Source organism: Gallinula chloropus, assembly GCF_964237585.1.
Source record: "Gallinula chloropus genome assembly, chromosome: 1".
NCBI classification, from domain to species: domain Eukaryota; kingdom Metazoa; phylum Chordata; class Aves; order Gruiformes; family Rallidae; genus Gallinula; species Gallinula chloropus.
Window position 1 is genome coordinate 124,191,097 of NC_140085.1, and position 26,030 is coordinate 124,217,126.

At 40.5% G+C, this 26,030-nt stretch overlaps 1 protein-coding gene across 3 annotated transcripts in view; it reads left to right on the top strand.

Moving 5' to 3' along the window:
- DMD (dystrophin) overlaps positions 1-26,030 on the top strand; it is a gene marked incomplete at its 5' end in the record, with an annotated part of 1,290,802 nt that overhangs the window by 98,382 nt on the left and 1,166,390 nt on the right. Inside the window, one exon of one of the 3 annotated variants that reach the window (XM_084279199.1) lies at positions 9,395-9,491. The exons of the other annotated variants lie outside the window; for them this stretch is intronic. Within the exon in view, the coding sequence (XP_084135325.1) occupies positions 9,395-9,491 (97 nt within the window). Of the gene's footprint in view, positions 1-9,394; positions 9,492-26,030 lie in introns of those variants that run through there. 3 annotated transcript variants of the gene reach the window in all.

Consider the following 26,030-nt stretch of genomic DNA (forward strand, 5'->3'; position numbering starts at 1 on the left):
GTTCCTCCCCCCCCCCCATATTTTGTGTCTGGAGTGGGTGCTGATTTAGGCTCCTGGCCAAAACAGTTCTTGGAAGTCAGAGCCGACTCCTGTTTCTAACAGAAGTGCTGATATGGCTGTTTCTTGCTGTTTTTCAAAAGACTTTTTTTGACTGATAACATGGTCCCATTTTGTCAGCCAGAGCAGAAGCAGAAGAATGATGCTCTTCCTCAAGTCTGTTGCATCAGGAAGTATTGACAGACATGGAGGCTGCTTCAGGAATATATTGATGGTAGCAACTGTAGTTACTCTAACAGTGCATATATTAATGTCAGACAGGGATAAACCAGAAATTGTTACTAAGCAGCTTTTTGCCTGCACCGGGGGTGTATCTTTGCTGGGCTTTTGTTGTTCCTGGTAAGGGAAGATGTGAGGGGGCCCTTCTGGGCAAGGGTTGTTAATACTCATCCATGGGAAAGGAGTGTGCACCACAGTTTAGAAACCTTATCTTTCTCTTCCACAGAGTTTCCTAATTCAATCTAAAATGTGTCCTAGTAATTACAAGGAGGGAAAAAAAAGTTTTGCATAGTGTTTAAAACTACAAAGCTATTGAAAAGCCATGAACTAGAATAAAAAGACATTACTGGTGAGTCCTCTGTTGTGTCTACCTCAACTATTCAAGCACAATGACAATGATAGCCTTGACATTCTGCACCAGATTGACAGCCGTTGAGTGTTAACTATTTGCTAAAGGACAGGGCTTGGGAAAGAGAGGAATTCCTGAGGATCTGAGCGAGAGGAGGGCACTGAAACTTCCCAGGCATCACTGCAGTTGCTGACATTTTGGACTGCATGAAGGAGGTTGGCTTCCGTATGCACAGCAAACGTTTCCTTATGCTGTCTCTTAATTGGCTTTCTGGGGTATCTTTTTACCTGTCTCTTTCTATAACTTTGTTATTTGGGCCAGATCTGGTAGCTGCAGGGATGCTGCATGTAGCAGCATCCACGTGTTTCACATTGGTCCTGTTAAACTGGGAGTTGATGCAGGTGTCTGTCCCTTTCACCAGAACTAGCTTTCTGTTTGTATTGACTGAAGTCATGGTTTCCCAGGAAATTTGCAAGATAATTATATATTTTGTGATAATGAGGTCATTAAGTTCTGCATTTTTTGCATAAAAAGGGTTGGTAATGTAAATCAGTGCAAATCAAGTAATGTAATACCAGCTTAGTAGAATGTGCCCTGAATTTTGAGTAGTGGTAAAAAGATATTAACTGCTTAGGCAACAAGTATTCCCACAATACTTTGTTTTTATATGCAATATCTGGTTTAAGAATTTGCCTTTTATAATTGTTTCAAAAAAAACATAGAGCTATGATACATACTCTGATATCACCAAAATCTCAGCTTTTGTGCTGATATGATACAAAATTGATTGCACACTGATATTATGCAAAATAATGTTAAAAATGAAGCCTGGCAAGCAAAGTGATCCTTGGCAGCTGCCACCTTGTTCACTGGTGCTATTCTGTGTCCCAGATAGGCTGGAAGTTTGACAAGATGCAAGAGAGAGGGTTTAATTAGGCCACAGTTTTACTAATTCAACTAATCTGGGAGTTGTGGATCAATCACCCACACAATGCAGAGTGTTACTTCTTCCTCCCTCATTCCCACCTATTTGGGAAGTGCTTATGGTCTCAGGCATGACTCCAGGCCACCACAGGCATGAGATTTGGAGGCCTGATGCTGGTGGGGGCGGGGATTGGGTGTCTCCAATTCCTGCCTTTGCATGGGAACTCTTTAAGGCTCAGGCCTTCCCCTAAATCTGCTTTCAGCTCTGGCTAAGTAAGAAAAGGTTCTTGCTGAAGTGCCTTCTAAATTACCGTCATATGCCCTTCTCACTAGGGCCTGCAGGGCAGCCCAAATAAATCACTGTGCCCTTGCCAGTCTGGGAATTCGGGGAAAAAAATAATTCACAGTATTGAGAAATAGGAAATACATGCTTCCTGTGGATGTGAACATAGGAGTAACAGCTTTGTGACTGAAGGAACAGTGGTGCCCAGCAGCTTGGACTGTGGCACGTACTTCGCTTACCTGGCTCCTGGGGTTTACAGGGAGCTTTGAGTTTGATGGGTTGTTTATTTTCATGACCTGCAAGGCAACATCCTCTCTTATTTTAGCCTGTCTTTGGAATGATTGGAGCTCTAGGTCTCAGATCTTTAGGTAAATTAAAAAGTCTGCCAGAAAAATATGGTTAATGTTACATTTATCAGCACCATGATCATTTAAAGGAGATAATGCATACCAAATGGGTTGTTCAGGTCCAGAGCACGGACAAGAGCTGTTCAGTATCTGTGAAACACTACTGAAGCAATGATATGGGCAAATTTGGTTCATCCAGTTAACTGAGGGAATGATAGTTCTCCTTGAACTTGAGCCCATCTAACTTGTTTCTTGTCAGAATTTTCTGCAGTGGAAGGATGTCAGGCTAAGACGTTTTGTGCAACTGTCATAAGATTATCATCTACCTTAGGGATTTTGAATGAATTTAGAAATGTTTTTATAACCTTAATGTGAACAAAGCCTAGGAGTCTGGATCTTTGGTCCAGTGTACTTCCACAGATTGAGAGAGATGCCCCCATGGGTGCCCCACCTGGATGCCAGGAGAGGAGCTTTCCCCAACCTGTGCTTAAGGTTGCTGGGGCAGAACCACCATGTAGCCATGAGACTGCATTTTTAAATGCTTTAGAGATCTGGATTCAAATCTTTCACATGAAACATGGTTGCAAACTTGAGAAGGCTACCAAGCACCACAAGTTATTGATGAACTCAACTTTTGCTGAAGATTTATGTTTTTATCTAAAATCCCATATTAACAAATATACAGAAACATCACACCATACCACCACCCCCCCAAAAAAAGAAAAAAAGCCAAAAACAGCCCCTACCCCAAAAACCATGAAATGCAATGACTATTTTGGGGGTATATATTTCCAGAGGAAACAAGTTGACTTGGTGTGTATATATGCTGTTATAAAATAGTAGACATCCATGTTAATGTGTAACATTAGAGCAGATTGTTCAGTGACAGGGATACAAAATGCAGAATGTTTTTTCTGCTGACAAAGGAGAGAGGACCAGTGGAAGATACTTTTCTCTGTGGCCTCCACTGTTAACTTGCATTGTGCAAGAGCCCTAGGTACTTTGAGGAGAGCTCATCTTCCTAAGGCAGTAAGTCTATTGCAATGTGCAAGGCGACTACCATGGATTTAATTTTGTTTCAATTTAGAATATGTATTAAAACATCTTCTAATGATGCTGTGTGGCTTTATTTCCTGTTATAGAAACAGTGAATGTAAAATCTTAAGGGATTTTAATATCCTGAAACCCTCATTGTTGTATTTATCTCAGGAAGAGGAGGAGGTGTTCACCTCCAAAAACTTGATTTCTACATATTACCACTGGACTGTCCAAGTGCACAGAAACCACAGAGGACGGGAACCACAGACTGCATGAGCAGGCTTGTTCAGGGAATATTAAGAAATTTAATTTCTGCCCCCTACATCAGTTTTTTTAACTGAAAAACAAACGGTGCTGGTTAAGGAGTCTCAGTTGCCATCTTTGGAGATTTGGGACTAGAGTTAGCAGTTACAGTATCATCAGAAACTTTAATCAGAAATCCATTTTAAATGGACTTTAATACCGCATCCCACAACACATAGGAATATATATGAAAACAATAACAAAGAAACAATGAAAAGATAAATTTGAGATACTGTAGGAATTTGTAATGTGGTAGAATTTGACATGTAGCTGTCATGAGCATGTTACCAAATAAATGGTTAATGATCCATTGGGCAATAAATGCAATGAATTTGAAATACCTCTAAACCAAAATATATCTGCAGTAGCAGTAAAAATTGCCACAGAAGACATTTAAAAGCATGGGATCTCCAAAACGTTTATTGACCAGCTGCCTTTTACCCAGTCACCCAATTTAGTTTCAGTGACAATCAGCTGCATTTGGTGAAAATGGAGAAAACATGAGGAACTCTGCCGGAGAGCTACAACAGGTGAGAGTGCTGGTGAGCCCCAAACCACAGTGAGCTCAGTACTGGCACATGGAGGGGCTGCACAGGAGGGCAGCCTGGGAGACAGGTGTCAAGTCTGGATTTTGCGGCGTTTTGTTGGGGTGATTGTTGTTGGTTTTAATTTTATTTTATTCCTGGTACATCTGTTATGCATCCTGTTATGCATGGACTGCAGCTGTAGAAAGAATGAACAAATTAAGATGCTTACGTCAGTAATTATTTCAAGCCTAGTACTGCTGAACAATGTCCTTTCCCAAAGAAGTAAAGGTACAAATGGAAGAAGTTAAAGCTGTGTAGCTCAAGTCAGTCAAATTTAAAAGGAGCTGAAAAGAACAAAATGCATGTTTTACGTAACTAGCATCTCAAAACTTCATGTAATTATTCAGTTTTGTGCTGACAGCACATACAAACTCACTTAAGTAGGGAGATTAACAGCATTTCCTGCAGAGTTGAAGGTCATTAATTCTCTGGGTGTTAAATAGGGAAATTCTGTATGGTTTTGCTTCCTGATGTGTGTCCAATATTTGGAGAACGAGTTCACTAGAATGTTTTCAGTTGCTAGAACCTAGTGTTTTAAACTCACTGTCACTGAAATAGATATGCCATGTGAGAACAAAATGCAGAATGTCTGGTGGCTTGCCTATAGACATAAGCAGAGGTTGCCACTGAAAACCCTCAACAGCTGCCGCATTTGAGAGATGCTATTATCCACGTTTGTAACGGTGTTCAGATGACTACCTCGCACAGCAATATTCAAAATTGATGTGGAGTATCCACTTTTTAGCGTGCTGTGCTCTGCCATTAGAGGTGCCCTCAGAGGACTATTTCTGTAACAACTTTTACGAATAATTTTTTATCCAAGCCCTGTAATATGAAATCCTGGGGTTGCTGAGGACATTACTGATTATAGTTGTATGCACCCCTATAATAAAACTTTGCAAAACTTTCTTACCATAAATGGAATCAATGTCACTTTGAAAGGCTGATGATGAGTCCTCTTCAGTTCATGCAAAATGCCTAAAATTAGGTGAATATCCTACATCTGATACTCAGTTAAAAGGGGAAAAAAAAAAGCCTAAAAATATTTTTATGAACTGTGGTGCAAATGAGCAAAAAGTTTCAAATGCCTAAAAGTTCCAGGCACTAGGATGTCAGGTTCCTGGATAATCTCAGACACCCATGTGTGAGGAGTCTTTCTGGGCAACACGCTTGTCCTGTTTGTGTGACCACCAGACCTTTGAATCTTTCCATTGGAGCACTGGGGCTTGTGAGTGACTGTGTGGAGGTAATGGCTGCATTGTGCTTTTAGTTTCTAGATACATGACTCGTAATTTATTGTTATTTTCAGTTGTTTATACGCTCCTCTGTAGAAAGTCAAGTCTAAATGTGCCATAATTGTCAGAAGACATCCTCTCAACTACTAAAATACTGTCATTAAAATGAAAGTACTGATATCCCAAACTCTGTTGGAAAGTGGTCTTTTACAGACGGCTTATTTTTGTAATCATGAAATCCTGTAATTGAGAAGAAGTTAATACAGAATGATTAACAGTAAGAAATAATTAATAATTTTTGTCTGTGTTGTCCAAACTAACTTTCAATTGGAGATGTTTATTAATCTACACATGCACAGTATATCATTAAGGTATTTTCTTGCATGATTGATTGAATTAGTTGTTTACTGAGGGAGGGATGAAATACCGAAGAATAATGGGAGACAGAGAATAAGGGAAGAGAAATTGACTTTCTTCGGGAGACATATTAGCAAAACAAATGAACAATTTTTGCTAGGTAAAATCAGCAGAGAGTACATTATGTAGAGCATCATGTAGGGCTGAAGGTCAAGGCCAATCTGCTTACTTCATTTTTTTTCAGTTATCCATTATCTACTCTGGCTTGGTTGGAGTCACTAGTACTTCCAGAGAGGAAAACAAAAAGGAAAAAAAACCAACCTAACTGTGGCAAGAAGAGATTCTACCTTGTAGCTTAGTAATGTGCACACACCACCATAATCAAATTCAGGCACACTGAATAAGCCAATTAGTTGCTTTAGTAGCAGTGAAGCAATTAAAGCGAATAGACATGTCTTTGCCATAAGCTGTAGATGGAATAGGAAGAAAGACGGGCTGCTTTCCTTTCTCATGCCGTTGTCCCCCAAATAGACTGGAGCTTCTTTGCCTGCACAGTTCCTTACTGTAAAAAGCAGAATACTACTTGATGAGTGCTTTTCCACTTGTCATTTATTTCTGCTCGTTGCAGACTGGGGACAGTTCTGCATAAGACAAAAAATTATGTATTTGTGTTACTGTAGAGTCTGGGAGCGCTACCCGTGGAGCTCTCTCTCTAAAGCAATTCATTCCATATGGGTGGGTTGCTATAATTATATCTATGCAGATGCTGAATCCAGTTACAATAAGCAGAAACCAAGGCTGTTGTTTTCTCAGAGAAATGCACAAAAACTAGAGACCAAAGCTAGCTATTAATCTGGCCTATTAGGATGCGGGCAGAATGTATGACACTGGTTTTTCCTCCCAGATTCTCCATTAATCTCTGGGCTGTACTGGTATACTACAGTTCCTTTCTCCTCCCCAAAAAAATAGTTTAAAAAAATTAGGGCTTTTTGCCCAGGGCAAATGTGACTGCTTCCCGTATCCCTGATATGAGGGGGAATGGTCTGTGTGGTGAAACTACATTGTGTCTGCTGTATGCTGAGCTGGAGGGCAGTAATACTGAAGGATAAACCCCAGTGGATCCTCCTTGTAATGCCATGCTTAATTCTCTCTTCCATAATTTCCTTTTTTGTTTTTTTCCCCCTTTTGACTGTTTCCCCCTTTTCATATTTCTTTCTGAGGTTTCAAGCTGGGTTAGGGTCCTGCTAAACTGTAATTATGCCATACTAGATGCCCCCATTCTCTTACAAGTATTATTTAGTTTTTTAACTTATGAAATGCTTATCTCCTCCTGGAATTTGCACAGCTCCAAACTCACTGAACTAGAAATCAAGCCTACACTGAGTTTTTGGGTGTTTTAGGTCTTCCCTGAAACTACAGTCTACGTGAGCTATGAACTCCAACCCATCTTTTGTGAAATGCCATGTAAATTCCTTGTTGCTCTGTCTGTGCTTTAAAAATCATAATGCAGCTAGAAGTGTGAAATATTAAGCATATCCTTTTATGTACTTGGGATTTACGGGGACTTCAAAGTCAGTCCTCATTTATTGTCTGGTTTGTTTCACTTCCAAAATGACTTGAACTGTGAACAAAAAGGAGCTGACAGTGTTTTCAGATAGGCACTTTATAGTTGTGCACTTTGCAACTATACGATAGGACTGCCTCTCTTGCCCTGAATGCAAAATTAGCTTGTTGATATGTGCTGCTACAGACAGAGAGGCAGATGTAGTAGTTCCACTTTATTTACATGAAATCTCTAAAAAGGCATTTTCTGGCAAGACACTAGGAATAAATACAGTATCAAATATAAACCGTGCCATGTTGTGTTAGCTCATTCAGGTGTCATCTGTGCCATTCTGGTGTGGGCGAGAACAGGGAGTGAGTCCCTCCCAAGCAGCACTAGGAGCTCTTCAGTGCACGGCACCCAGGCACCAGCCTGCTCCCACTGCTGCCCCTCAGCAGGAGCTTGCCAGGGGAAGCATGCCCATCATTCTGACTGGGGAGACCCTGGGGACCTTGGAACCCTCAGGGGGGCAAAGAGGAATGTGCCCTGTGGGAAGCCTAGAGGAGGGTATCAGATGCCCTGATTTTTTTTATTTCTGTTTTTTCAAAGTAAGAGATTCCCTTGCCTCTCTTAAGCTCATGTTTACAAACTTCTTTTTCATAGCCAAGAGGTTCAGGAGCTTGACCAAGAGGAGGAAAATGCGTGGGAGGAAGGGCCCCCTGAGGGGGGTGGGGGTGTCGCAAACCATGGAGAAGTTCAACACATCTTACCTGAATGAAGAATTGAGGCTTAAGTAAAACCCTGTGAGCCTTTTGAGCCAGGAATATGAGAACTAGGGTGAGTGATGCTGAGCTGGCTGCTGCCGCAAGGGAAAGCTCTTCCAGTGGGACTGTGCTCTTTCCCCTTCTCTCCTCCTTTGCCATCGCTCAAGGGCTGAGGAAGGAGGTGTTATTCCAGTGATAGTCCTCACTACTTCATTTAATTAACCAGTTTCAGGCAGTTGCACATGTTAAATGGTTCCTTTTTTCTCTCTCAGGTATTCAAACTTTCCAGTGTGGGGTTGGGGGTGTTTATTCAGATTACGAGCAAGCAGAGGCATTAAAGATGAAATGCCTTGACTCTGAACTGCAGGCAGAAGTGGTGGGAGGAGACGCAGCTAATTTAACTTGGAGGATGATTGATGTGTATGTGTCAATTTCTATTAATATTCTTTTGAAATCACTGACGCAAGCGTGTTTTTTTCCCCCTCCCCAACAGAAAGTATAAATAGAAACACAACAAAACAATCCTATCCCTTTAATTCACCACGCTCAGAAGGCAGTTAAACAAACTCTGTTGTTAGAGAGTGTCCTCGACAGGCTGGGAAAAACAGCTTGTGGTAGCGTTCTTGCCACTTTAAGAATATCAAGATGCTCTAACAGAGCTATCCACTTGCTGCTAAAATGTATAAAGCACAAAAGGCAAAAGTCACCTACAGGTAGACCTAGATAAATTGCTTAAAAACCTACCGTTCTCTCATTAGACAGCCATTCGTTGCGTGAGAAGGGCTAAATGTATTTGTCGAGGTGTAGCTGTAAAAGCCATGTTTAAAATGAAGCAGAGTTGAGAGCCTGAATGCACAGCACTGTTATTCAGAAGTAGCTTTCGAGCAGAGAGTTTCAACGGGAAGGTGCTGTTCGGTTGGACGCAAATCAGCAAACATTTAGCTGGAGTGTGAATAATTCAAGCGTGCATGAAGAGCCCTGCTTTCTGAAGAGACGAAATGCAAGGACAAAAAAAAAAAAGAAAAACAAAAAAAAAATTCTTCAAACACTTGCATCAGCCTTAGAGGACAGTGAGAGCAGCAGGATTTGAAACAGATTTGCAGATGCACTCTCTTTAGGCAGGGAGAATGCTCATTAAATGCAAGATGCTTCTGTGGCTCTGGTGCTTGCACGGAGGTAGAGGTTTGCAAGACTGACGTATCAGATAAAGTCAGAGTGGTTACCACACCGACGGTGTAGCAGCTGCATAATAAATGATGGAGAGAATCATGTTAGGCATGCCCACCTAACCTAACTTGAATCATGCGAAAGGGGAGCTGCTGGAATTCAAATAGACTTTCTGGTTCCCAGCAGTCGGCAGTAATAGAATGCTTTCAGGAAGATGACAGATGCAGGGGAAAGATGCTGTTTTGCACTATCTTGATTTGTTACGGCAGCCAACTTATTGGCATGATGGAGTGACAAGGAAAGCAGCTGGCATGGAAGGTAGGATTATCAAAGCTATTGCATCATTATGAATGTAATTAGAAACTGACCATGACAAAGCATATGCTAGAACGAGCTGCCGCCGATGGCAGAGGATTTGTTGCTGAGGTCTTGAAACTCTGGAAACAACGTTCCTCGTGCAAAATAGATTTTGCAGTTTCATTTATGCTTGTGTTACCCTTTCTTTCCTGCTTGCTTCTGAGCTCAGGGAATCGCTTGCTTGAAAGAGAGTGTTGTGTTAGGATGAGGCTGAAGAATAAAGTATTTTCTAAGTCTCTGAAGCCTCAGGTAGAGACAGACAAACGAATGTGAAACAAGACTGGGAAAGGCTCCTTCCGATTCACTAGCAAGCTCCGACTGATGTATTGGCAAATTCAGGAATCCCAAGGAGATGAAGATGCATGTACTGAATGTTTTTGGTATAATGAAAAGGTGCAATTGCAGGTCTCTGCTTTATACTTAGTTTTTCTGACAGGTTTTATTACCCATCAGTTTTTAGCTCTTGACATTTATTTGGTTGTTCGGTATTATATAAAGAAAATACATCAATATTTCCTGCAGGGTTTCTCAACAACTCCAGCATCTGTTTCAGCTATTGAACTGTATTCACATTTTGCCAACTTGATGCCTACCCAGCTGGTCTATCATTTCTCGCTTGATTACTGCTCTTAATTTCTCTGTATCAGCTTGTTTCAGATAGGATTTTGAAAGCTGTTAATGAGAAATGACAGTAACTGTTTAAATTATTGATAACTGGAGTATTCTCATTTTTTTGTAACGTCGGAGAGTATTTTTTGTGTGCACTTCATTAAATTCACATTCTGTGTCGCAGTTGGCTTTCCGTATGATCGTTGTATTTACCTGTGAATACTTCAGACCAGATGAGTCACGAGCAGAACTTTCAACTGACTGGTCTGGGAAAGTTTGAGGAAAAATTTAAAGCTGTATGTGTCATCTCCAGTGTACATGCCTCCTTTCTGTGCGTCTTCACCCCCACCTCTCCCCACCAGGCATACGCTCCCTGTCTGTCCTGGTGAGCGGCTGTGGCGCGAGGGCGATGTGCATTGAGATGTATGTGATGCCGCTCAGCAGCTCCGAACAGGTGACCTGAACAGCTCTGAAACAGAGGTCAGCTCCATCGGGCTGGGTGGGTCACCCTGGATCCGAGAAGTAAAAGCGGTGTTCTCCAAATGTAAGGCTGGGCTTCTCTTCCCTCCCCTCCAACTTCAGAGGTCCAACAGCTGTTCAAACACGGTTTGATAGCTTGAGATCAGCATGCTAAATTCTTTGGGTTGTTTTGCCTTACAAAATACTTTATTTCAGTGTAAGCTTCCTTCTTCACTAGGTCTATCATTTTTTTCCAAGGTGATAATCAAGAAATCTCTTATCTTGGATATTCACTTTTCTGACTCTATATTAAATGACTTTGCTAGCTATCCTCTATGTAGTCTTGTCAGAAGAGGACCAGGCTATTAAACACTAAATGTTGCTGACTAAAGCTGTAACAGTTTTGGAAAGATAGATGTTTCTAGATGCACAACAGTGAACCAGCCTTTAGAAAGTTTGAAGGTACAGATCAGTAAAACTGATATACTGTTAACCAGTTTGAGCATTTCCCAGCTGTGATCACCTTTGAGAGGTATTTGGAATTATTTTGTAACTGCTGGGAGGGGAGACGTGCTTATTGATGGAAAGCATCACTGTGAGGTTTTTGTAGCCAAAAATAGTTCTGTAGTTACAATATTCTTTTTTTTTTTAGTGTTATTTCTGAGAAGTTCTGTTAAACATAATTTGTCCTTGTTGATGACAATGACACCATAGGAAGAATAACCCTCATAAATAGCTTATGTACCATTCAACTTTTCAGGGTAGCAATAAAGCTGGCTTATATTGCATGTATTTTATTTATACTCCTGAAGCTGCTAGTCACTCCTTGTCTCAGGAGGACTGGCCAGCTATAGTCATACAGTAGTTACTTAAAAAGGTCATCTCCTTGTGATGCCAGTAATCGTAACTGCACGCTGTCAGTGGGCATCATACACCTGACAAATGATTTTATAGTTTGCTTCCGTTTTTATCTACAGTATTTCGTTTTAGCTTTCTGTTTCGCTGATGAATTAAAAGGACACTAGGTGGAGCTAGCTGTTGGTTATAAATAGAGCTACAGTAATATGGGCCTGTCTAATGAGCAAGTCCCTGTATGTAACGATTATTAATAAAAATAAAAATTTAGATTGTTAAACATTGAGTTGGCCCTTAGCCATGAAACTCTAGTTCTGACGGGGTTAAAGGAAACAATTTTTCCATTTTCCTTTCATTTTAGTATTTTACAAGCTTGTAATCAAAGATGAAAAATAATAGGGGGGGGGAAAGCATCTACATTCAACAAAGAGGGCTGGAAAGCAAAGGAACGGAAATAGAAGAAAAGAGGAGAGGAGCAGCAGTAAGAGCCAGCAGATGTTTCCACTGTAGATGCACGCAGATATCCAATTGTATATTTGTCTTACTTTAGCCTGATGCACATAGATTTTTCTCTCATTCTTACATATAAATACTCTTTCCATTCTCTCTTCCTGAATTAATTTATACAGCTGACATCTTTTGCTTTAGATATGGGACTGATGTTTTCAAATCCCTTCTTAGAGGGGTGATCTAAAAACTGTGCAAGGGCACAGGAAATCATCACTCACATGTTGGCTCGCTATAATTAAGAAAAACATAAAGGGTTATTTATCAAATGAGGTGGAAGCTGGTTGCATATGCTCCTTCATGTGATTCTGGTTATTAACTCTGGCCAAGGGTAAAAATCACTGAGTCCTCGACAGTGTGATAACACAGGAAAAACATACTTAATTCCAGACAGATTTACAGATAGGTACCGAAGATACATAGTAATTCAGCAAAGAGAGAAAAATCAGCATATGATGATACTTTGGTACATGAACCAAAGAGGAAAAAACAGGAAATAAGAAGTGTGAGATAACTGCAGGGAAAGGGACAGGCAAAATTAGAGATTAAGAATAGAAGCTTGAGCAGTCTGGCACAGTGGTGATAATTCCTATGAACATCTGTTCAGCGGAGCACTTGCAAGTTCAGTCAATGTCTTGTTCTTTCTGTAGTAAAATGGAATTGGGGTAGGGAGATGCTCAAGTCAGTGAGGAAAACGTACCCAGGAGGGAAATGACAGCTGCCTAGTGCTCCAGGAGTAAGGAGGTTTGGAAGGCTGGAGGTGGGGTGTTTTGAATGGTATCTATAGAAACATGAAATTTTTAGTACAGAAATTTTAGGACATGTGAGTTAGAATGATCTTGAAAAGGTGCTAGATAAAACCAGTTTTTGCTTGGACCTACTGCTTGTTGGAGGAGTCTTGCAAGAAAGGAATGCTGAAGAGACCTTTCTGGTTACGAGCTGCATAGTTGGTGCTTCTCCAGCACAAGAATGTGAGGAGATCAACTCTGGTGGAGATAAAGCTTATTAGTTTTCCAAGTTCATTCCATAAGTTATTAAGGCTAGGCTATGATTAACTATTTACTTAAAAAATGTTTTTTTAAATGAATAGTCTTCACCAAAAATGAGGCCTTTGAACTGGGTTAGGGTGCCATTACTTCCACTTCTGCTTCCTGTACAGTTTTGTCCACGGGCACCCCTGGATCTTTTGCTTTGAATAAGCTCATTCTGACGTGTCCTGCATGTTCCTTCTGACAGTAGGAAGGTGTATGTAGTGTGGCAGCTCTCTATCAGATGCTGGTCAGATGCAGCTTCACTCAGTTTGTGGTTTCTGCTGAACAAGGTGGAAATTCTGTTTTAGAAATACCACAGTGTATGGAAGTGTCTCATCAACTTAGGCAAGGGTCATGAGAAGATGAGCTAGGAGAAGGGGATGCAGTCCTCCTTCCTATCACTAAAATCTGTCCATTTTAAAATCCACTGGAAGGAGGAAGATGGCAGGAGGAGGGAAAATGTCACATAAGGCGAGGAATGGACGGGATTCAGGTGTTCAATGAGACAGTCATTTGACAAATGGATGGTAATCGCCTTGCAAAACATGCACAAGGAAAGGCACACGTGATAGTCAAGCTTGTCCAAGGGATATTACTGGGCACCTGATTATGCACTGCCAAAAAGCTTTCTACACAGAAATATTACATCTAATCCAACTGTATTAATAAATTAAGTCTATTAGGAAAGAAGGAAATATTTTTCTTCTTTGGGAACCAGAGTTCAAACTTTGTGGATTTTTCATTTATTTATTTTTACTGCATAAGAGAATTTAAAACTGCCAATAATTCTGTGGGTGTGTTATGATGTATTTGATAATAAATGCTAAAGGATCTCCTTTCTCATGCCATGCTACAGCTACTATTTTCCACAGAGCATTAAGCCACCTATCCCTGAAATAATATGGTTTTAATTTCCATGGAAAAAGCAGAGATTTCCGGAAGCTGCTGGTTGTTGCTAAGCACCACGTTATGTTTCTGCAGGATGACTGAAGGGCAGGGGAAAGACCTGTCTATCTGAACAGTTGCTAGACTTTGGTCAGTGAAGACATCCAGAGATAAGTGTGAGAATCTTCTGAAGGCTGACACTTTCTTGCTTCCTCTTCTCTTTTTGGTGAACTCAGACCAGAAGATTAATGTATTTGAACTGGAAATACCAAGAAAGCCTTCAGCTTGCTGCTTAGCTCTATGTCGTACCAGGTGGCTATAATCCTTCTTAAACTAGGAGGTCCAAACTGTCTTGCATCTTCTTTGCACCGTTAGGTCCAAAATGTCCAGGTGATACGCTGCAGAACCGAGGTTGTAACACAGTTGTTATGGAGCCCTTGCAGGAACGTCCTGGATTTGATAAAGCCAGTGGCACAGTCATGAAAGAGGGTGAGCGGAAATGGAGGGAAATCGAGGCTCTGCCAGAAATGGGAGAAACATCAAGTAGCAGTAGTTTTGTTGGCTTTTTTAAACTTTTCCTTTTTGATGTGAGCACGTGTGTGTCAGAGGAAGGATGGAAGGCATGCCGGTTTACAGAAATCAGGAACCTCTGTCTGACTGCAGTTTCTTTCATTTTTTGTGATCTTTAGTGTAGATCTTAATCTGAAAAACGGAAAATCAGAAGAGTAAATCAAGATTAGGCACACAGTGTTTTTCATTAGTATCCTCCAGTTACCCAGCTTAGTGTTTTACATTACAACGCTGTTCTCTACAAGATGTTTCTTTCATTTACATATCCCTAAAGATATTGCACAGAATGTAAGCAGTGCTCTGACTTGCTTGGTGATATAGAAACTCAAAACACTGAAATGATTGAAGAGAGACTTTTGGTTTTTGACTAGTGCTGACAAAGACTCTTCTTTTTTTCTTTCTTTGTTTTTTTTTTTCCCCTCCACTCCCTTCCCTCCCTCCTGCCCATGGCTTATTGTAACTGTGGAAAATCATAGACAGATCAGAAAAAGTTAAAGCAAAATTTGAACAAAAACTAAGCTACTTGAAACTTCGTGTTTTCTTAATCTCTATCTAGTTTTACCTTCTATTTCCATGTCCTTCTGATGCTTAGGAATAAAGAGCATGCAGAATTTCTTTTATGGGGTCAACTTCTTTTAGCATTCACTCCTGATCATTTATATTGATCTGTTTCCCTGAAACTTAAAAGCCACACTAAATAAAACCACCACATGCTGTTTTCTCTAGATTTTCTTTTCAGGAACAACCTGTTATTTTTATGTAGCTATTATGTGGGTCGCATATGCTTTTGCAACAAATAATGCAAAGATACGGTGAAAAGGTTCATCATCTTTGTCTTTTCTTTAAATGAAAACCTATATGTTCCCACAGGATGTTTATATTTAACACAACTTTATTTCCTCTTATTACGAAATACTATTTATAATGGGGATTCCTCTTTAATTTGATACTGATAGTTCCAAATCATATTTAATAAATATTCCCCAGGTAGAAACCTCGCTCTTTCAGAGGACAAGCTGGAATACTCACCTGTTTGTTTAAATGAAGGGTTTTGTCAAAGGCCAGACTTTTCACTTTCCAGTCCCAGGCTGCTTTTCATTCACTGTTGGTCCAGTATGAGATAAGGACTGCAAACAATGAAAAATGCAGCCTTTTCTCTTCAGCAATGACTGCAGGCCCTGAATTGTGACTTCCCTCAGAATGCAGAAGTGTGAATCTAGTGGAGGGTGTCCCTGCCCATGCCAGGGGGTTGGAACTAGATGATCTTTGAGGTCCCTTCAGACGCAAACCAGTTTGGGGTTCTGTGATTCTATGAATACAGTTTGCTTCCTTCAGTGAAGCTGCACTTTAATTTCTATTAAGTTCTTCTAGCAACTTAAAAATGCTTTAAGTAGTAATAACTCATTGTCTGTCACGACCCCTTCTTAGAGGCACTCTTTATTAAACAATATGGGCCTAAATGTGACTTTTATTCACCAGCATTAGCCAAAGTGTTAGTGCAGATGATAAAGGTCCCGTAACCATAAGGAAATGGTATGTTGCTGAAGGGTATCAATAAGGATTAATCCTCTGGCAATAAGCCAGAGCTTACTTGTTTGCACAAGCAAACACATTTTGTAGGAGTCCTTAGTGAAACTGGCATTTAGTATTGGGATTCTGCATGACCTAGATGACTCATGAATAAACAGCTGCCCAAGCAGCTCTGTCAGGCTACATGTATCATGCACTTTCTTTAATCGGCTGAAGCTTAGGAGAGCATGTATTTATTATTTTATTTAAAGTGAGTATTTTATTATTTGCTGTGTGACAACAGTGTATGCCACCCTTGACAAAATGTAGAGAAAAGTCACTACTTAGCTCTAGAGAACAATGTGTAATTAACATGAAGGGTCTGCTTTGCGTCCTCAAAACCAGACACAGAATGACAGCTGCAAACCCTGGCCAGCAGTGAAGCTGTAACACAGGCTAAGCAGAAATGGGATAACACTTCGTGGCCTTCATGTTACTGACACATAACTTGAGGATCTTACACTGAATGATAACTGCATCATGCAGAGACACGTTGTCCATTGATGATCCTGAGATGCCATGGAAACACAGAGATCCCCACATTAGTTGTTGCAGTTTCTGTGTGAGCCTGAGATAAGTATGTCATTTGGAATCCTTTGCAGCCCATATTTCAATAGAAACACTGAAACTGAAAAAAGGGATGGAAAAACATATGAAAAATAATAAAAAAAAATGAACTGGTCTATTAGACGTGGACAAGGCAGAGGCATCAGTTTAGAGGACCAACTTCGTTGTTGCTTCATGCAACATGTTGGCATCTGCTGGGTCAAGACTTTATTTTTATTTTTTCCCTCAGTGAACAAGCAGCTCAGAACAGTTGTGTGGATTATTGTAATTCAGGAGAGAAGCCCCAGGTATTTGGTTTGTTCTCTGGTTTAACGCCTTGCCCCAGGATTTGTAGAAATACAGAAAGCACAATAAAACTATTGAGGAGACATGTATCAGTGCTAAAATCATCAGTTTTATTTTGTTCTCTGGGATTTTATTTGGTCCCAGCTCTCTCAAGTGGGTTTAAAGGAAAAAGAAACTAGTATTCGTAATACTGGACAAATCTGCATTGACAGGACTGGGAAAAATTCCTTGCAGCCCCAGTGTAAGTACAGTGCTGGCAAGCAGATGCCTCATTCATGTAAGCGCTCCCCTGGAGATGGAGAGCAAGAGCAATGGGGAGAGGTTTTGGGGGTGCTGATGCCTGTCTATGAAGTCACTACTCTGCATAGGGTATATGTGGGCCCACTGCAGGGTATGTCTGAGCCCCTCAACCAAGATGGCAGCAACCTGGCAAAGCTTATTTATGAAAGGGTAAAGGGAAGCCCTCTTAGTGAGAGGGAAATAGCAGGAAACATCAAGGGAGCCAGCAATATGACCTCATAACCAAGGCAGCCAGTGGCATCCTGGGGTGTATTGGAAGGGGTGTGGTTAGGAGGTTAAGAGAGGATCTCCTCCCCCTCTACTCTGCCCTGGTGAGACTGCACCTGGAATACTGTGTCCAGTTCTGGGACCCTCAGTTCAAGGACAGGGAACTATCTGAGAGTTCAGCACAGGGCCGCCATGATGATTAAGGGAGTGGAACACCTTCCCTATGAAGAGAGGCTGAGGGAGCTGGGCCTCTAGCCTGGAGGAGACTGAGGGGTGACCTCATTGATATCTATAAACTTGTAAAGGGTGAGTGTCAGAAGGATGGAGCCAGGTTCTTCTCAGTGATGTCCAATGATAGTACAAGGGGCAATGTGTGCAAGCTGGAGCATAGGAAGTTCCATGTGAATATAAGGAGGAACTTTTTCACTGTGAGGGTGATGGAGCAATGGAACAGGCGCCCAGAGGGGCTGTGGGGACATTAAAAACCCACCTGGACGCATTACTGTGTAACCTACTCTAGGTGATCTTACTCTGGCAGTGGGATTGGCATGGATGACCTTTTAAGTTCCCTTCCAACCCCTAACATTCTGTGATTCTATGAAGGCCAAGGTCAGAGAAGGAGGGGGGAGGAGGTACTCCAGGTACTGGAGCAGAGATTCCTCTTCAACTCCTGGAGAAAACTGTGCTGGAGCAGATATCCACTTTGCAGCCCATGAAGAAGCCCATGTCAGAGCAGGTGGATATTTCCCCAAGGATCTGTGGCCTATGGGAAGTCCCCCTGGGAGCAGATATTTCCTGAAGGACTGCAGCCCCTGGGAAGATCCACACTGAAGCAGGGAAAAAGAGTGAGAAGGAAGGAACATCAGAGAGGAGATGTTATGGATGGACTGCAGCTCCTGTACCCTGTCTCTCTGAGCTGCTCAGGGCTGAGGTGACAGGCGAGAAGTTGGGAGTGAAGGAGTGAATTGGAGCCTGGGCAAAAATGGGGCATGGGTGGCAGGTATTATTTCAATTGTCTTGTGTTTGTTTCTCTCACAATCCCAATCTACTTTAATTGGCAACAAATTAAATCAATTTTCTCCAAGTTGAATCTGTTTTTCCCATGACAACTAGTAATGTGTGAACTCAAGAGCTTTTCATTGTACTTTCTTCCCTGTCATGTTGAGGAGAGGGAGTGAGAGAGCGGCTGGGTGGGTGTCTGGCTGCTGTCTTAGATCAACCCACCACAGTGAGGCTAGATAGGATTATTCCAACTGAGTTTCCCAAATTGTCAGGAGACAATGACTCAAGGTTGATAATTTTTAGGGATAACTGATACTAAAATGGATGGGTGTGGACTGCAGCTGATACTTGGTAAAAAAAGAAAGGTTGTAAAATGAAGCCTTTCTGTTTGAAGCAGTGAGTCACTTCAGAGGTACTTACCCTGAACTTGTCTTAAAAAGACAAATGAAAATACATCATGAAAAGGGCATTATTTACTTGCTTAAAGCCACTGTAGTTGTGTGCACCCAAACTAAAACCAGGATCATGAAAATTTATATTTGGGCAACATAAAGAGTGCCTTGACTTGGCTTTGTGTAGCATAGAGAGAGCGCACACATGAGATTTTTATTGCCTGTACTCATAAAACCTGATTGAAACTTGAGTTTTAACCAGTTCCAGGGGTGTCGTCTTGCTTTTAACTACTTAAAAGCGAAGGAGATTTGGTGCAAACATTGGTTACAGGCTATGTCTGTGAGAGATGGCCCATTGAAAAGGTTCAAAAGGAGAGAGGAAAAAGTTTGTTGACAAGACACGCCATACAAATAATCACAATGTACTACTCAAATGGGTGTTTGTGGCATTTCTGCACAACTTGGTGCTGCAGATGTTTTCTGTTGTCTCTAGTGGAGTTTGAAAAAGCAAGAAGCTATTACAGCATTTTTTTTGGTCCATCACTGTGAAATAATCAGTGAAGCAAAAATACATTGTGGCATCAGGTTGAGGTTTTATGAAATGTCTTACTGGGCTGCTAGTAGATGGGGAAGAGCAAGCTGTTGTTTGCAGGATTTTGAAAGCTACCTGCCATTACAGGTTGTATTTTTGTATTCTGGACACAGTATTCCTTTTCTACCATTGCTAACACGATCCAAGTTTGAAAGAGTCTAGTGCTTCAGCAAAGGTATTATCTGTAAAAGGAAGATTGTAAACACAAAGAGTGAATGGGAGTGGGGTGGGATCTGTTCAGAGGTTTGTTATGTCCAGGAGCTGCATTGGAGCACCTAACTGGAGCCTTGTGTGAATGATATCTCAGGACAAACCTGTTTAAACTTTTAAAAAAGATATATTTTGGGAGATGATTAAAAGGCTGCAAGATACTGTGTGCAGGGAACTTTTACCTTGGGACCATTCTGTCTTGTTTGTTACTGATTTCAAACCTGTGACTTGGAATTAAAAAGCTTTGTCTCCTACTGTTGGTTCTCTGAGCTTCAGACCTTGACTGGCAATACCAGGCTCCTAAACTACTGGATTTCATTGAAAAATGGGAAAAGCCTTGTTTTAATCATTGGGGTTTTAGACCTTAAAAAAGAAGTGCTACTTAGCAGATCGGGAATGTAAAGGGCTTTGGAAATGGAAAGACAGATGATTCCTCTATCACGGGCAAGTGTTATTTGTTTTTATGTGTTTGGATTGTACAGCAGGGCAGCAGTGATTTTTGACCTACTTCTCAGATTTGAGGTGGACGGTTGTCTTAGCTTACTTACATGTAAGCTAGGGAGCAGGGTTAGACATCAAGGGGGATGTCAGGGTTCAGTGGAGATGCTCATGGAAATCTTGCTTTTCTTGGTTCTCTCTCCTGCCTCCAGTGAAATGGAGTTCGGGAGGAGTCAGCAAGCTGGTTGGAGAGAACCAGGTTCACATCTTCATTTGTTACTTCTGGAGTCCAGTCAAAGATTATTTATGGAAGCCTGGCAGTACTTTCTCTCCTTGTAACCAAAGAAATTAAATTACCCCACCCCATTACTGGAATAAAATGTTAATCTTTGCTGCAGATGCATTTTCAGATAAGTTCTGTGATGTCTCTTTGTATGCTCTGGCATGATGCTTAGCACCTGTAAGTCATTTGTCTTGCTGATTATGCTTGCAAGTAGAGCAGAATAGTCCAACTCCTTGTGGTAAATAATGAGTTCCATTGCTCAAGAAGAGCATGAGATACGCAGTGAGTTGTTATGGAACTTGAAAATTCAGAAAGGGGAAGTTCCTCTAGACATGAAGCAGGATTAATTTAATCACATTCTTTTGCTAGTGTAGAATTCTGGCTTGTTCAGTAAGGGTTGTTTTAATATTGTATTGCTTAGTAGGTTGTGATATTGAACCCTTTCATTGTTAATATTAGAATAGAGTAGAGCTTTAAGAGCCTACTGAAGTCAGAACAACATGCCTGAAGCAGTGAGGGATTCCTTTTCCAGGCAGGAAGAGTAAAGGGTGGGGTAAGAACCACTTAAACTTATTTTCACTTATTTTTGTAATCATTGCTTAAAGAACACTGAGTCCCTTAAGAGTACAGAGGGAGAGAAAAGTTAAATGTGGAAAAGTTACTTGGGTCTAAAGAACACATCAAAGAGTGTCCATTTTTGTGTACATTTAGAAAAGGGCTGTCTGTCCCTGTACATTTCTAACGATTCTCAGCATGGTGCTCTCATGATGCATGCATTCAGCTCAGAGCAAGAAAATGAAGGTTGGAGCCCTCAAAGACTTGCTTCCTTGTAATCCTATTTAGAGCTGTTTAAGATCAAGTCTGAAGTTTAATATTAAAGTAAATGTTGTTAACCCTGGAAACTAAACAGCACGACAGTGACTGAGCTTTCTCCCCTCAGGAAAGTAGATAGGAAGAGAGAGAAAAACCTCAAATAAAATAATTAAGATAATAGTTTCCCTTTTACCTACTCAAGTATTTAATTCTGTGATTCTGAACACTGAACACTACGTTTCCACCAACAGACTATTCCTCGGAGTTCAGATTTTATATGGCTGGGAAATGCTTCATGTGTGTATTTGGGGAGGTGAACTGAGAAAGAGTATTGACAGGAATTGTCAATATTGTCACACACACACACACACGTGCACGTGGTTGCTGAAAAAATTACTGGTGTGTATATATGCAGCTGTCTCACATCTCATGCTTAGAGTCTGAACATCCCAAGGTAGGTCATTTGGAATCAGTGCTCTCTGTTCAGGTCCGTTTGCGAGGATAAGAGATTGGGGTTTATAGAGGAAGAGCCCCTGCCACCATCCTAAGTTTCATTCTAAGCTGTAGCATCTCAAAGTGGTAGAATAAATAAGGTCTCTTTTGCATCTTCTGTCTGGAAACATCCATAGGAATCAGTGGTGGAATACACACGCTTATCCTCTGAGAACCTGTGATGTATTGTTTGGTAGGGCAAGTATGTTTCTGTCCTTTATCACGTCTCCTAAAATACAAGAACAAGAAAATATCCAGGGAAATTGAAAAACAGCTCCTTGTAAAGGAGAACCATTCTTATGCTGTATGTTTCACCTTCGATGTCGTTGCCAGTAGACGTTGAGGCAAGACAGGAATCACAATTGCAAACATTCAGAAAGCACATTTAGGTCCCAGATTGATGTTTGGCTGACAAAATCAGTTTATTCAGCATTTATTTTAGTTTTTTTCATCATTCTGCCATCATCCAAAAAGTTGACATCTATCCTCTCTTGGATGGTGTTAAAATGGCTAATATGTTTGAAATTAGCCAACAAACTGAAAAGCTGGAAAATTTTCTTTTTAAGGCTTGTCCAACATAGCTGTTTAAGGCTCCCATGGCTTTTGTAAAATGTCTAAATGAAATCAGTTTTAGCTATTGTTGGATAATTATTTTATGATTTTATGTTACTAATCAATGTGTAACATTTCTAAATGGAACATTCATTTCTGGTTTTGTCTTCTATATTATATAACTTTTGCTTTTTAATGTTTTTTTTTTTTTTTTTTTTTTTTTTTTTGTGTTACATCTTCCTTGCATTTTGTTTCCTTTTTTTCTTTTCTTTCTGTGCTGTATCTTATGGTGCCTGTAGGTAATATTCAAGATCGAAGGTGCCAGTAGGTAATACTTAAGTTAAATTTAATGCACATCATTCTCCGGAGATGTAAAAGAAAGTGTTTGACTATTGAAGCTCTCAGATAAAAGCTGAAGTGACATACCTATTTCATGCATCACATCAACCTGTTTTTCATGCCACCGTCACCCTGACTGAAGTTGTGCAAGATTAGACTCAAGCCATGCAAAGCAAACAAACAGGACAGGTATGTTGCTGCCACTTTGAACTGTGTGTATCACATTGACTCTTCTGTCAGCTATGCTTAAACTGGAAAATAACCAGTGGACGTGAACTGCACTCACACGGACGGTCTTGATCCCCTCCCAGCCATACTGAATAGCTGTGGTAGCATTTACTGTTATGTAGCACTGACCAGCCTTTACAGCCTACCCACTGTTACTAATAAAATTGTTGAAAATGACTCATTCCTTAGATCTTGGACTGATTTCAGATTTGTGTCTTTTCTATTACATCCTGAACTACCACCACCTCCTCATCAGCCCTCACCACAATTGCTGACATCCTGGCTGGAATTACCCCTGCGGGAAGACTCTCTCCAGCAAAGACAGCTCTACCTGAACATATTATTTGGTCCTTTAGTCACACATAGCTTTATTTTGAGCTTTCAGGCATGTTCTCATGCATAGCAGTAGCTTTTTGATTATGAATTTTCAAGTGACCGAAAGATTTTAAAAAGAGAAAAAAGGTTTCTTTGGATTTAGATTCCTTAAGACCTTGGTGGGTTTTTTTCTACATTTGGAGGACACCTTGTCTACTGTGTAGTTATTTTTAGTACGGCTGGGGAACCCATGGGTCATTGTGGCATATTTTCTCAGCTTAATCTGCTGTTACTTATGCTAATGAAGCTTGTGGCTCTGGGTTTGCACTTCACTTTGGCATATAGCCATTTCTGCAGCAGAAGCCAAAGGTGACTTTATCCACTCCACCTGAGATGTTCTTTAAGCACATTTTGCTTTTCCAGTGACTTAGCCCCAGAACTCCTCAAGTGAGCTGATTATGGCTGTCTCGATCTCCTCATAGAAGCATGGATTTACATCCACAATTTTATTCTCCTCACTGTTTGGTGAAGTTCTAGAAAGCTTGTCTAAACTTGATGGAAGGGTAGAAATTTCTTTTTTTATAGGGAAGTTTTGGAAGTTTGGGGAAACTGAAATAAGGAAATATTGGTATATATGCACGTTATCCCTCTTCTAATGAAATAATTGTGTTTCACATCACAGTAGAATCTCATTGCTGAAGGGACTCCAGGTGAAACATGGGTGAATTTTGACCCTAACAATAAACATATGGGTAGGCACGTTATTATCCCTGTTACAGAAATGGAAATAGCACAGGGACGTTTACTGAGCCAGCCGCTGGTTGTAGAAGAAATACATCTCAGGAGCACCGTTTCTGTCTGACTTTCTATCTGCTTATTTCCTTCTGGAATACTGTGCTAAAGAGGGAGAGGAATAGGATTTGGAAACTGATACTTCTTGTGTCTACTTCATATGCCTTTGCTGACCATTTGAATACAAACTAGCCAAAGCCTGACTAAATATTTCAACTTCTGCCTGTGAATGGATTTAATTAACATCATAAGTGTAGCTCATATTTTTTGAAGTTTAGATGAAATCTGTGTTCCTCAGCTTAATTTTTCTGAAGTGATGGAGTGGGAGATGCCATGTTGCTACAAGCTAAAGGCAATCAAGAATATAGGCTCTTTTTGAGTCTGGCTTTTGCTCCAACTTCTGTATCCTTTGAACTAAGGTATACGCTTCACCTTTAGAACAAAATCTTTCATTTCAGTCTCCTGTTAGTTCCACGTGTCATACTCTGGCTTTTGACAAGTAATTCAAGGTTTTAATCTTGAATGGCCTTTGACAAGTAGACAGAAGCCTGCAGTGTCCCAAGGCATACTCATCTTCCTTTCCTGTTGGATTTTTTTTTTCTTTCTCCAGTTTACCTGTCTGTCCATTTCAGAATGGAATTCAGAAAGGGAAAGGCTGAGATTTTTAGTATCCCAAGGAAAGGATTCCTGATTCATGTATTTCTGAGCCTAGGGTTTGCATGGTTGTTGTCACAGAAAGCGGGGTCAAAGGTGCTGTTTGTCTTCTACTCAAAGTGGCAGGAAAGCAGGTGTTGGTAGAAATGGCACTAATAATCTGTAGTAGAAATGGGAGTGCATCTACCAGGAAAGATCCCTGGCTCACCATGTTCACGACTGCTTTAGGGCACAATTACAGTGTGCGGTGAAGAGAGCTGTGCCAACTCCAAACAAGCCAAATCCGGAACTGGAAGCTGTTTAGCTATGTTGCACAAGGGCATGGTGAAGTTTCCAAGCCTTGTAGACTCCTGAAACTTGCTATATGATGAGGATTTGTCAGATGGTCAAAGGAAACAAGGAGGAGGGGGATATTCCAAGAAAGTGCTGTGGAAAATTCATCAAATTGTGTGTGTGCACATATGTACACACGCATTCATTGCAAACAGACAGATATTTCTGACCAACTGTATTCATAGTGCTCTCTATCCATTTCCTGCCTGGAACACTTTAAATATGGTAATGATTTTAATTTAGTTTGAGGCTGAAAAATTGACTGAAAAGCTATCATGACAGGTCTAGTAATAAAAACAATAAGCAATGCGATGCACTTCTTAATTTCTGCTGTTGCCTTTAAGTTGAAAGTAAACAAAAGTGAGGAGGCCCTTTAAGCTCAGTTTCTCCCCGAACTGGCAACGTTCACAAATGCAGAACAGAATTGAATGTCTTTATGGCAGTCATGATAATTATGGAACACAAGATTAACCTAGCCAGGGAAGATAAATATCTTGGTATCCGCTGCAGTGATAAACTGACTTTGGAATGCAGCCTGACAGAGTGGCAGATGAAATTTGATTTTTCTAGCTATACATAGCTCAGAACAGGCCACTGTAGTATTTGCTGAATCTAAATGTCCCAAGAACCTCATGTTGTCTTTGTAGCACGGGTAGTTATTCGTTTATAATATTTCATGGGAAAAGTCTCTGGATTTAATGCTGAAAATAGGTAAAAGTCTTTGAAAGATGCTGAAAATAGCAGACCATCTTGAGCTGTAGAGCATGGTTTCTGCCTTAATTGTGAACTAGATCTTTCTCAAAGGCCATGCATTCCAAGTTGGTCTGTATAATTGAGTTTCATTGGTATTGTATAACATACTCAGTGAAAAATAAATAAAATTATTCTGGGGGTAAGATCAGATTTGTCTGAGCTGCATTTGACAGCCACAAAGCTAAGCTAAATGAATATAATTTGTGAAGAAAAATACTGTTATCTTTCCCTAAATTGTGAAGGAAAGAAAGATGATGTGATGGTGGTAAAATCAGAATAGCTACTAAATAATTGGTGATACATTTGTCTCTGTCACTGAAATACTGTTGAAAAATACCTTCTCCCTGCTAGTTTCCTATGATGTCCTCTATACATGTTTATTAACTTTATTAACTAAATTAGAAAAACCCCAAACCCTTGAATGGGTTCCCACTCAAGGGAAGTTTTCATGAATTTCAGTAAGTTGCT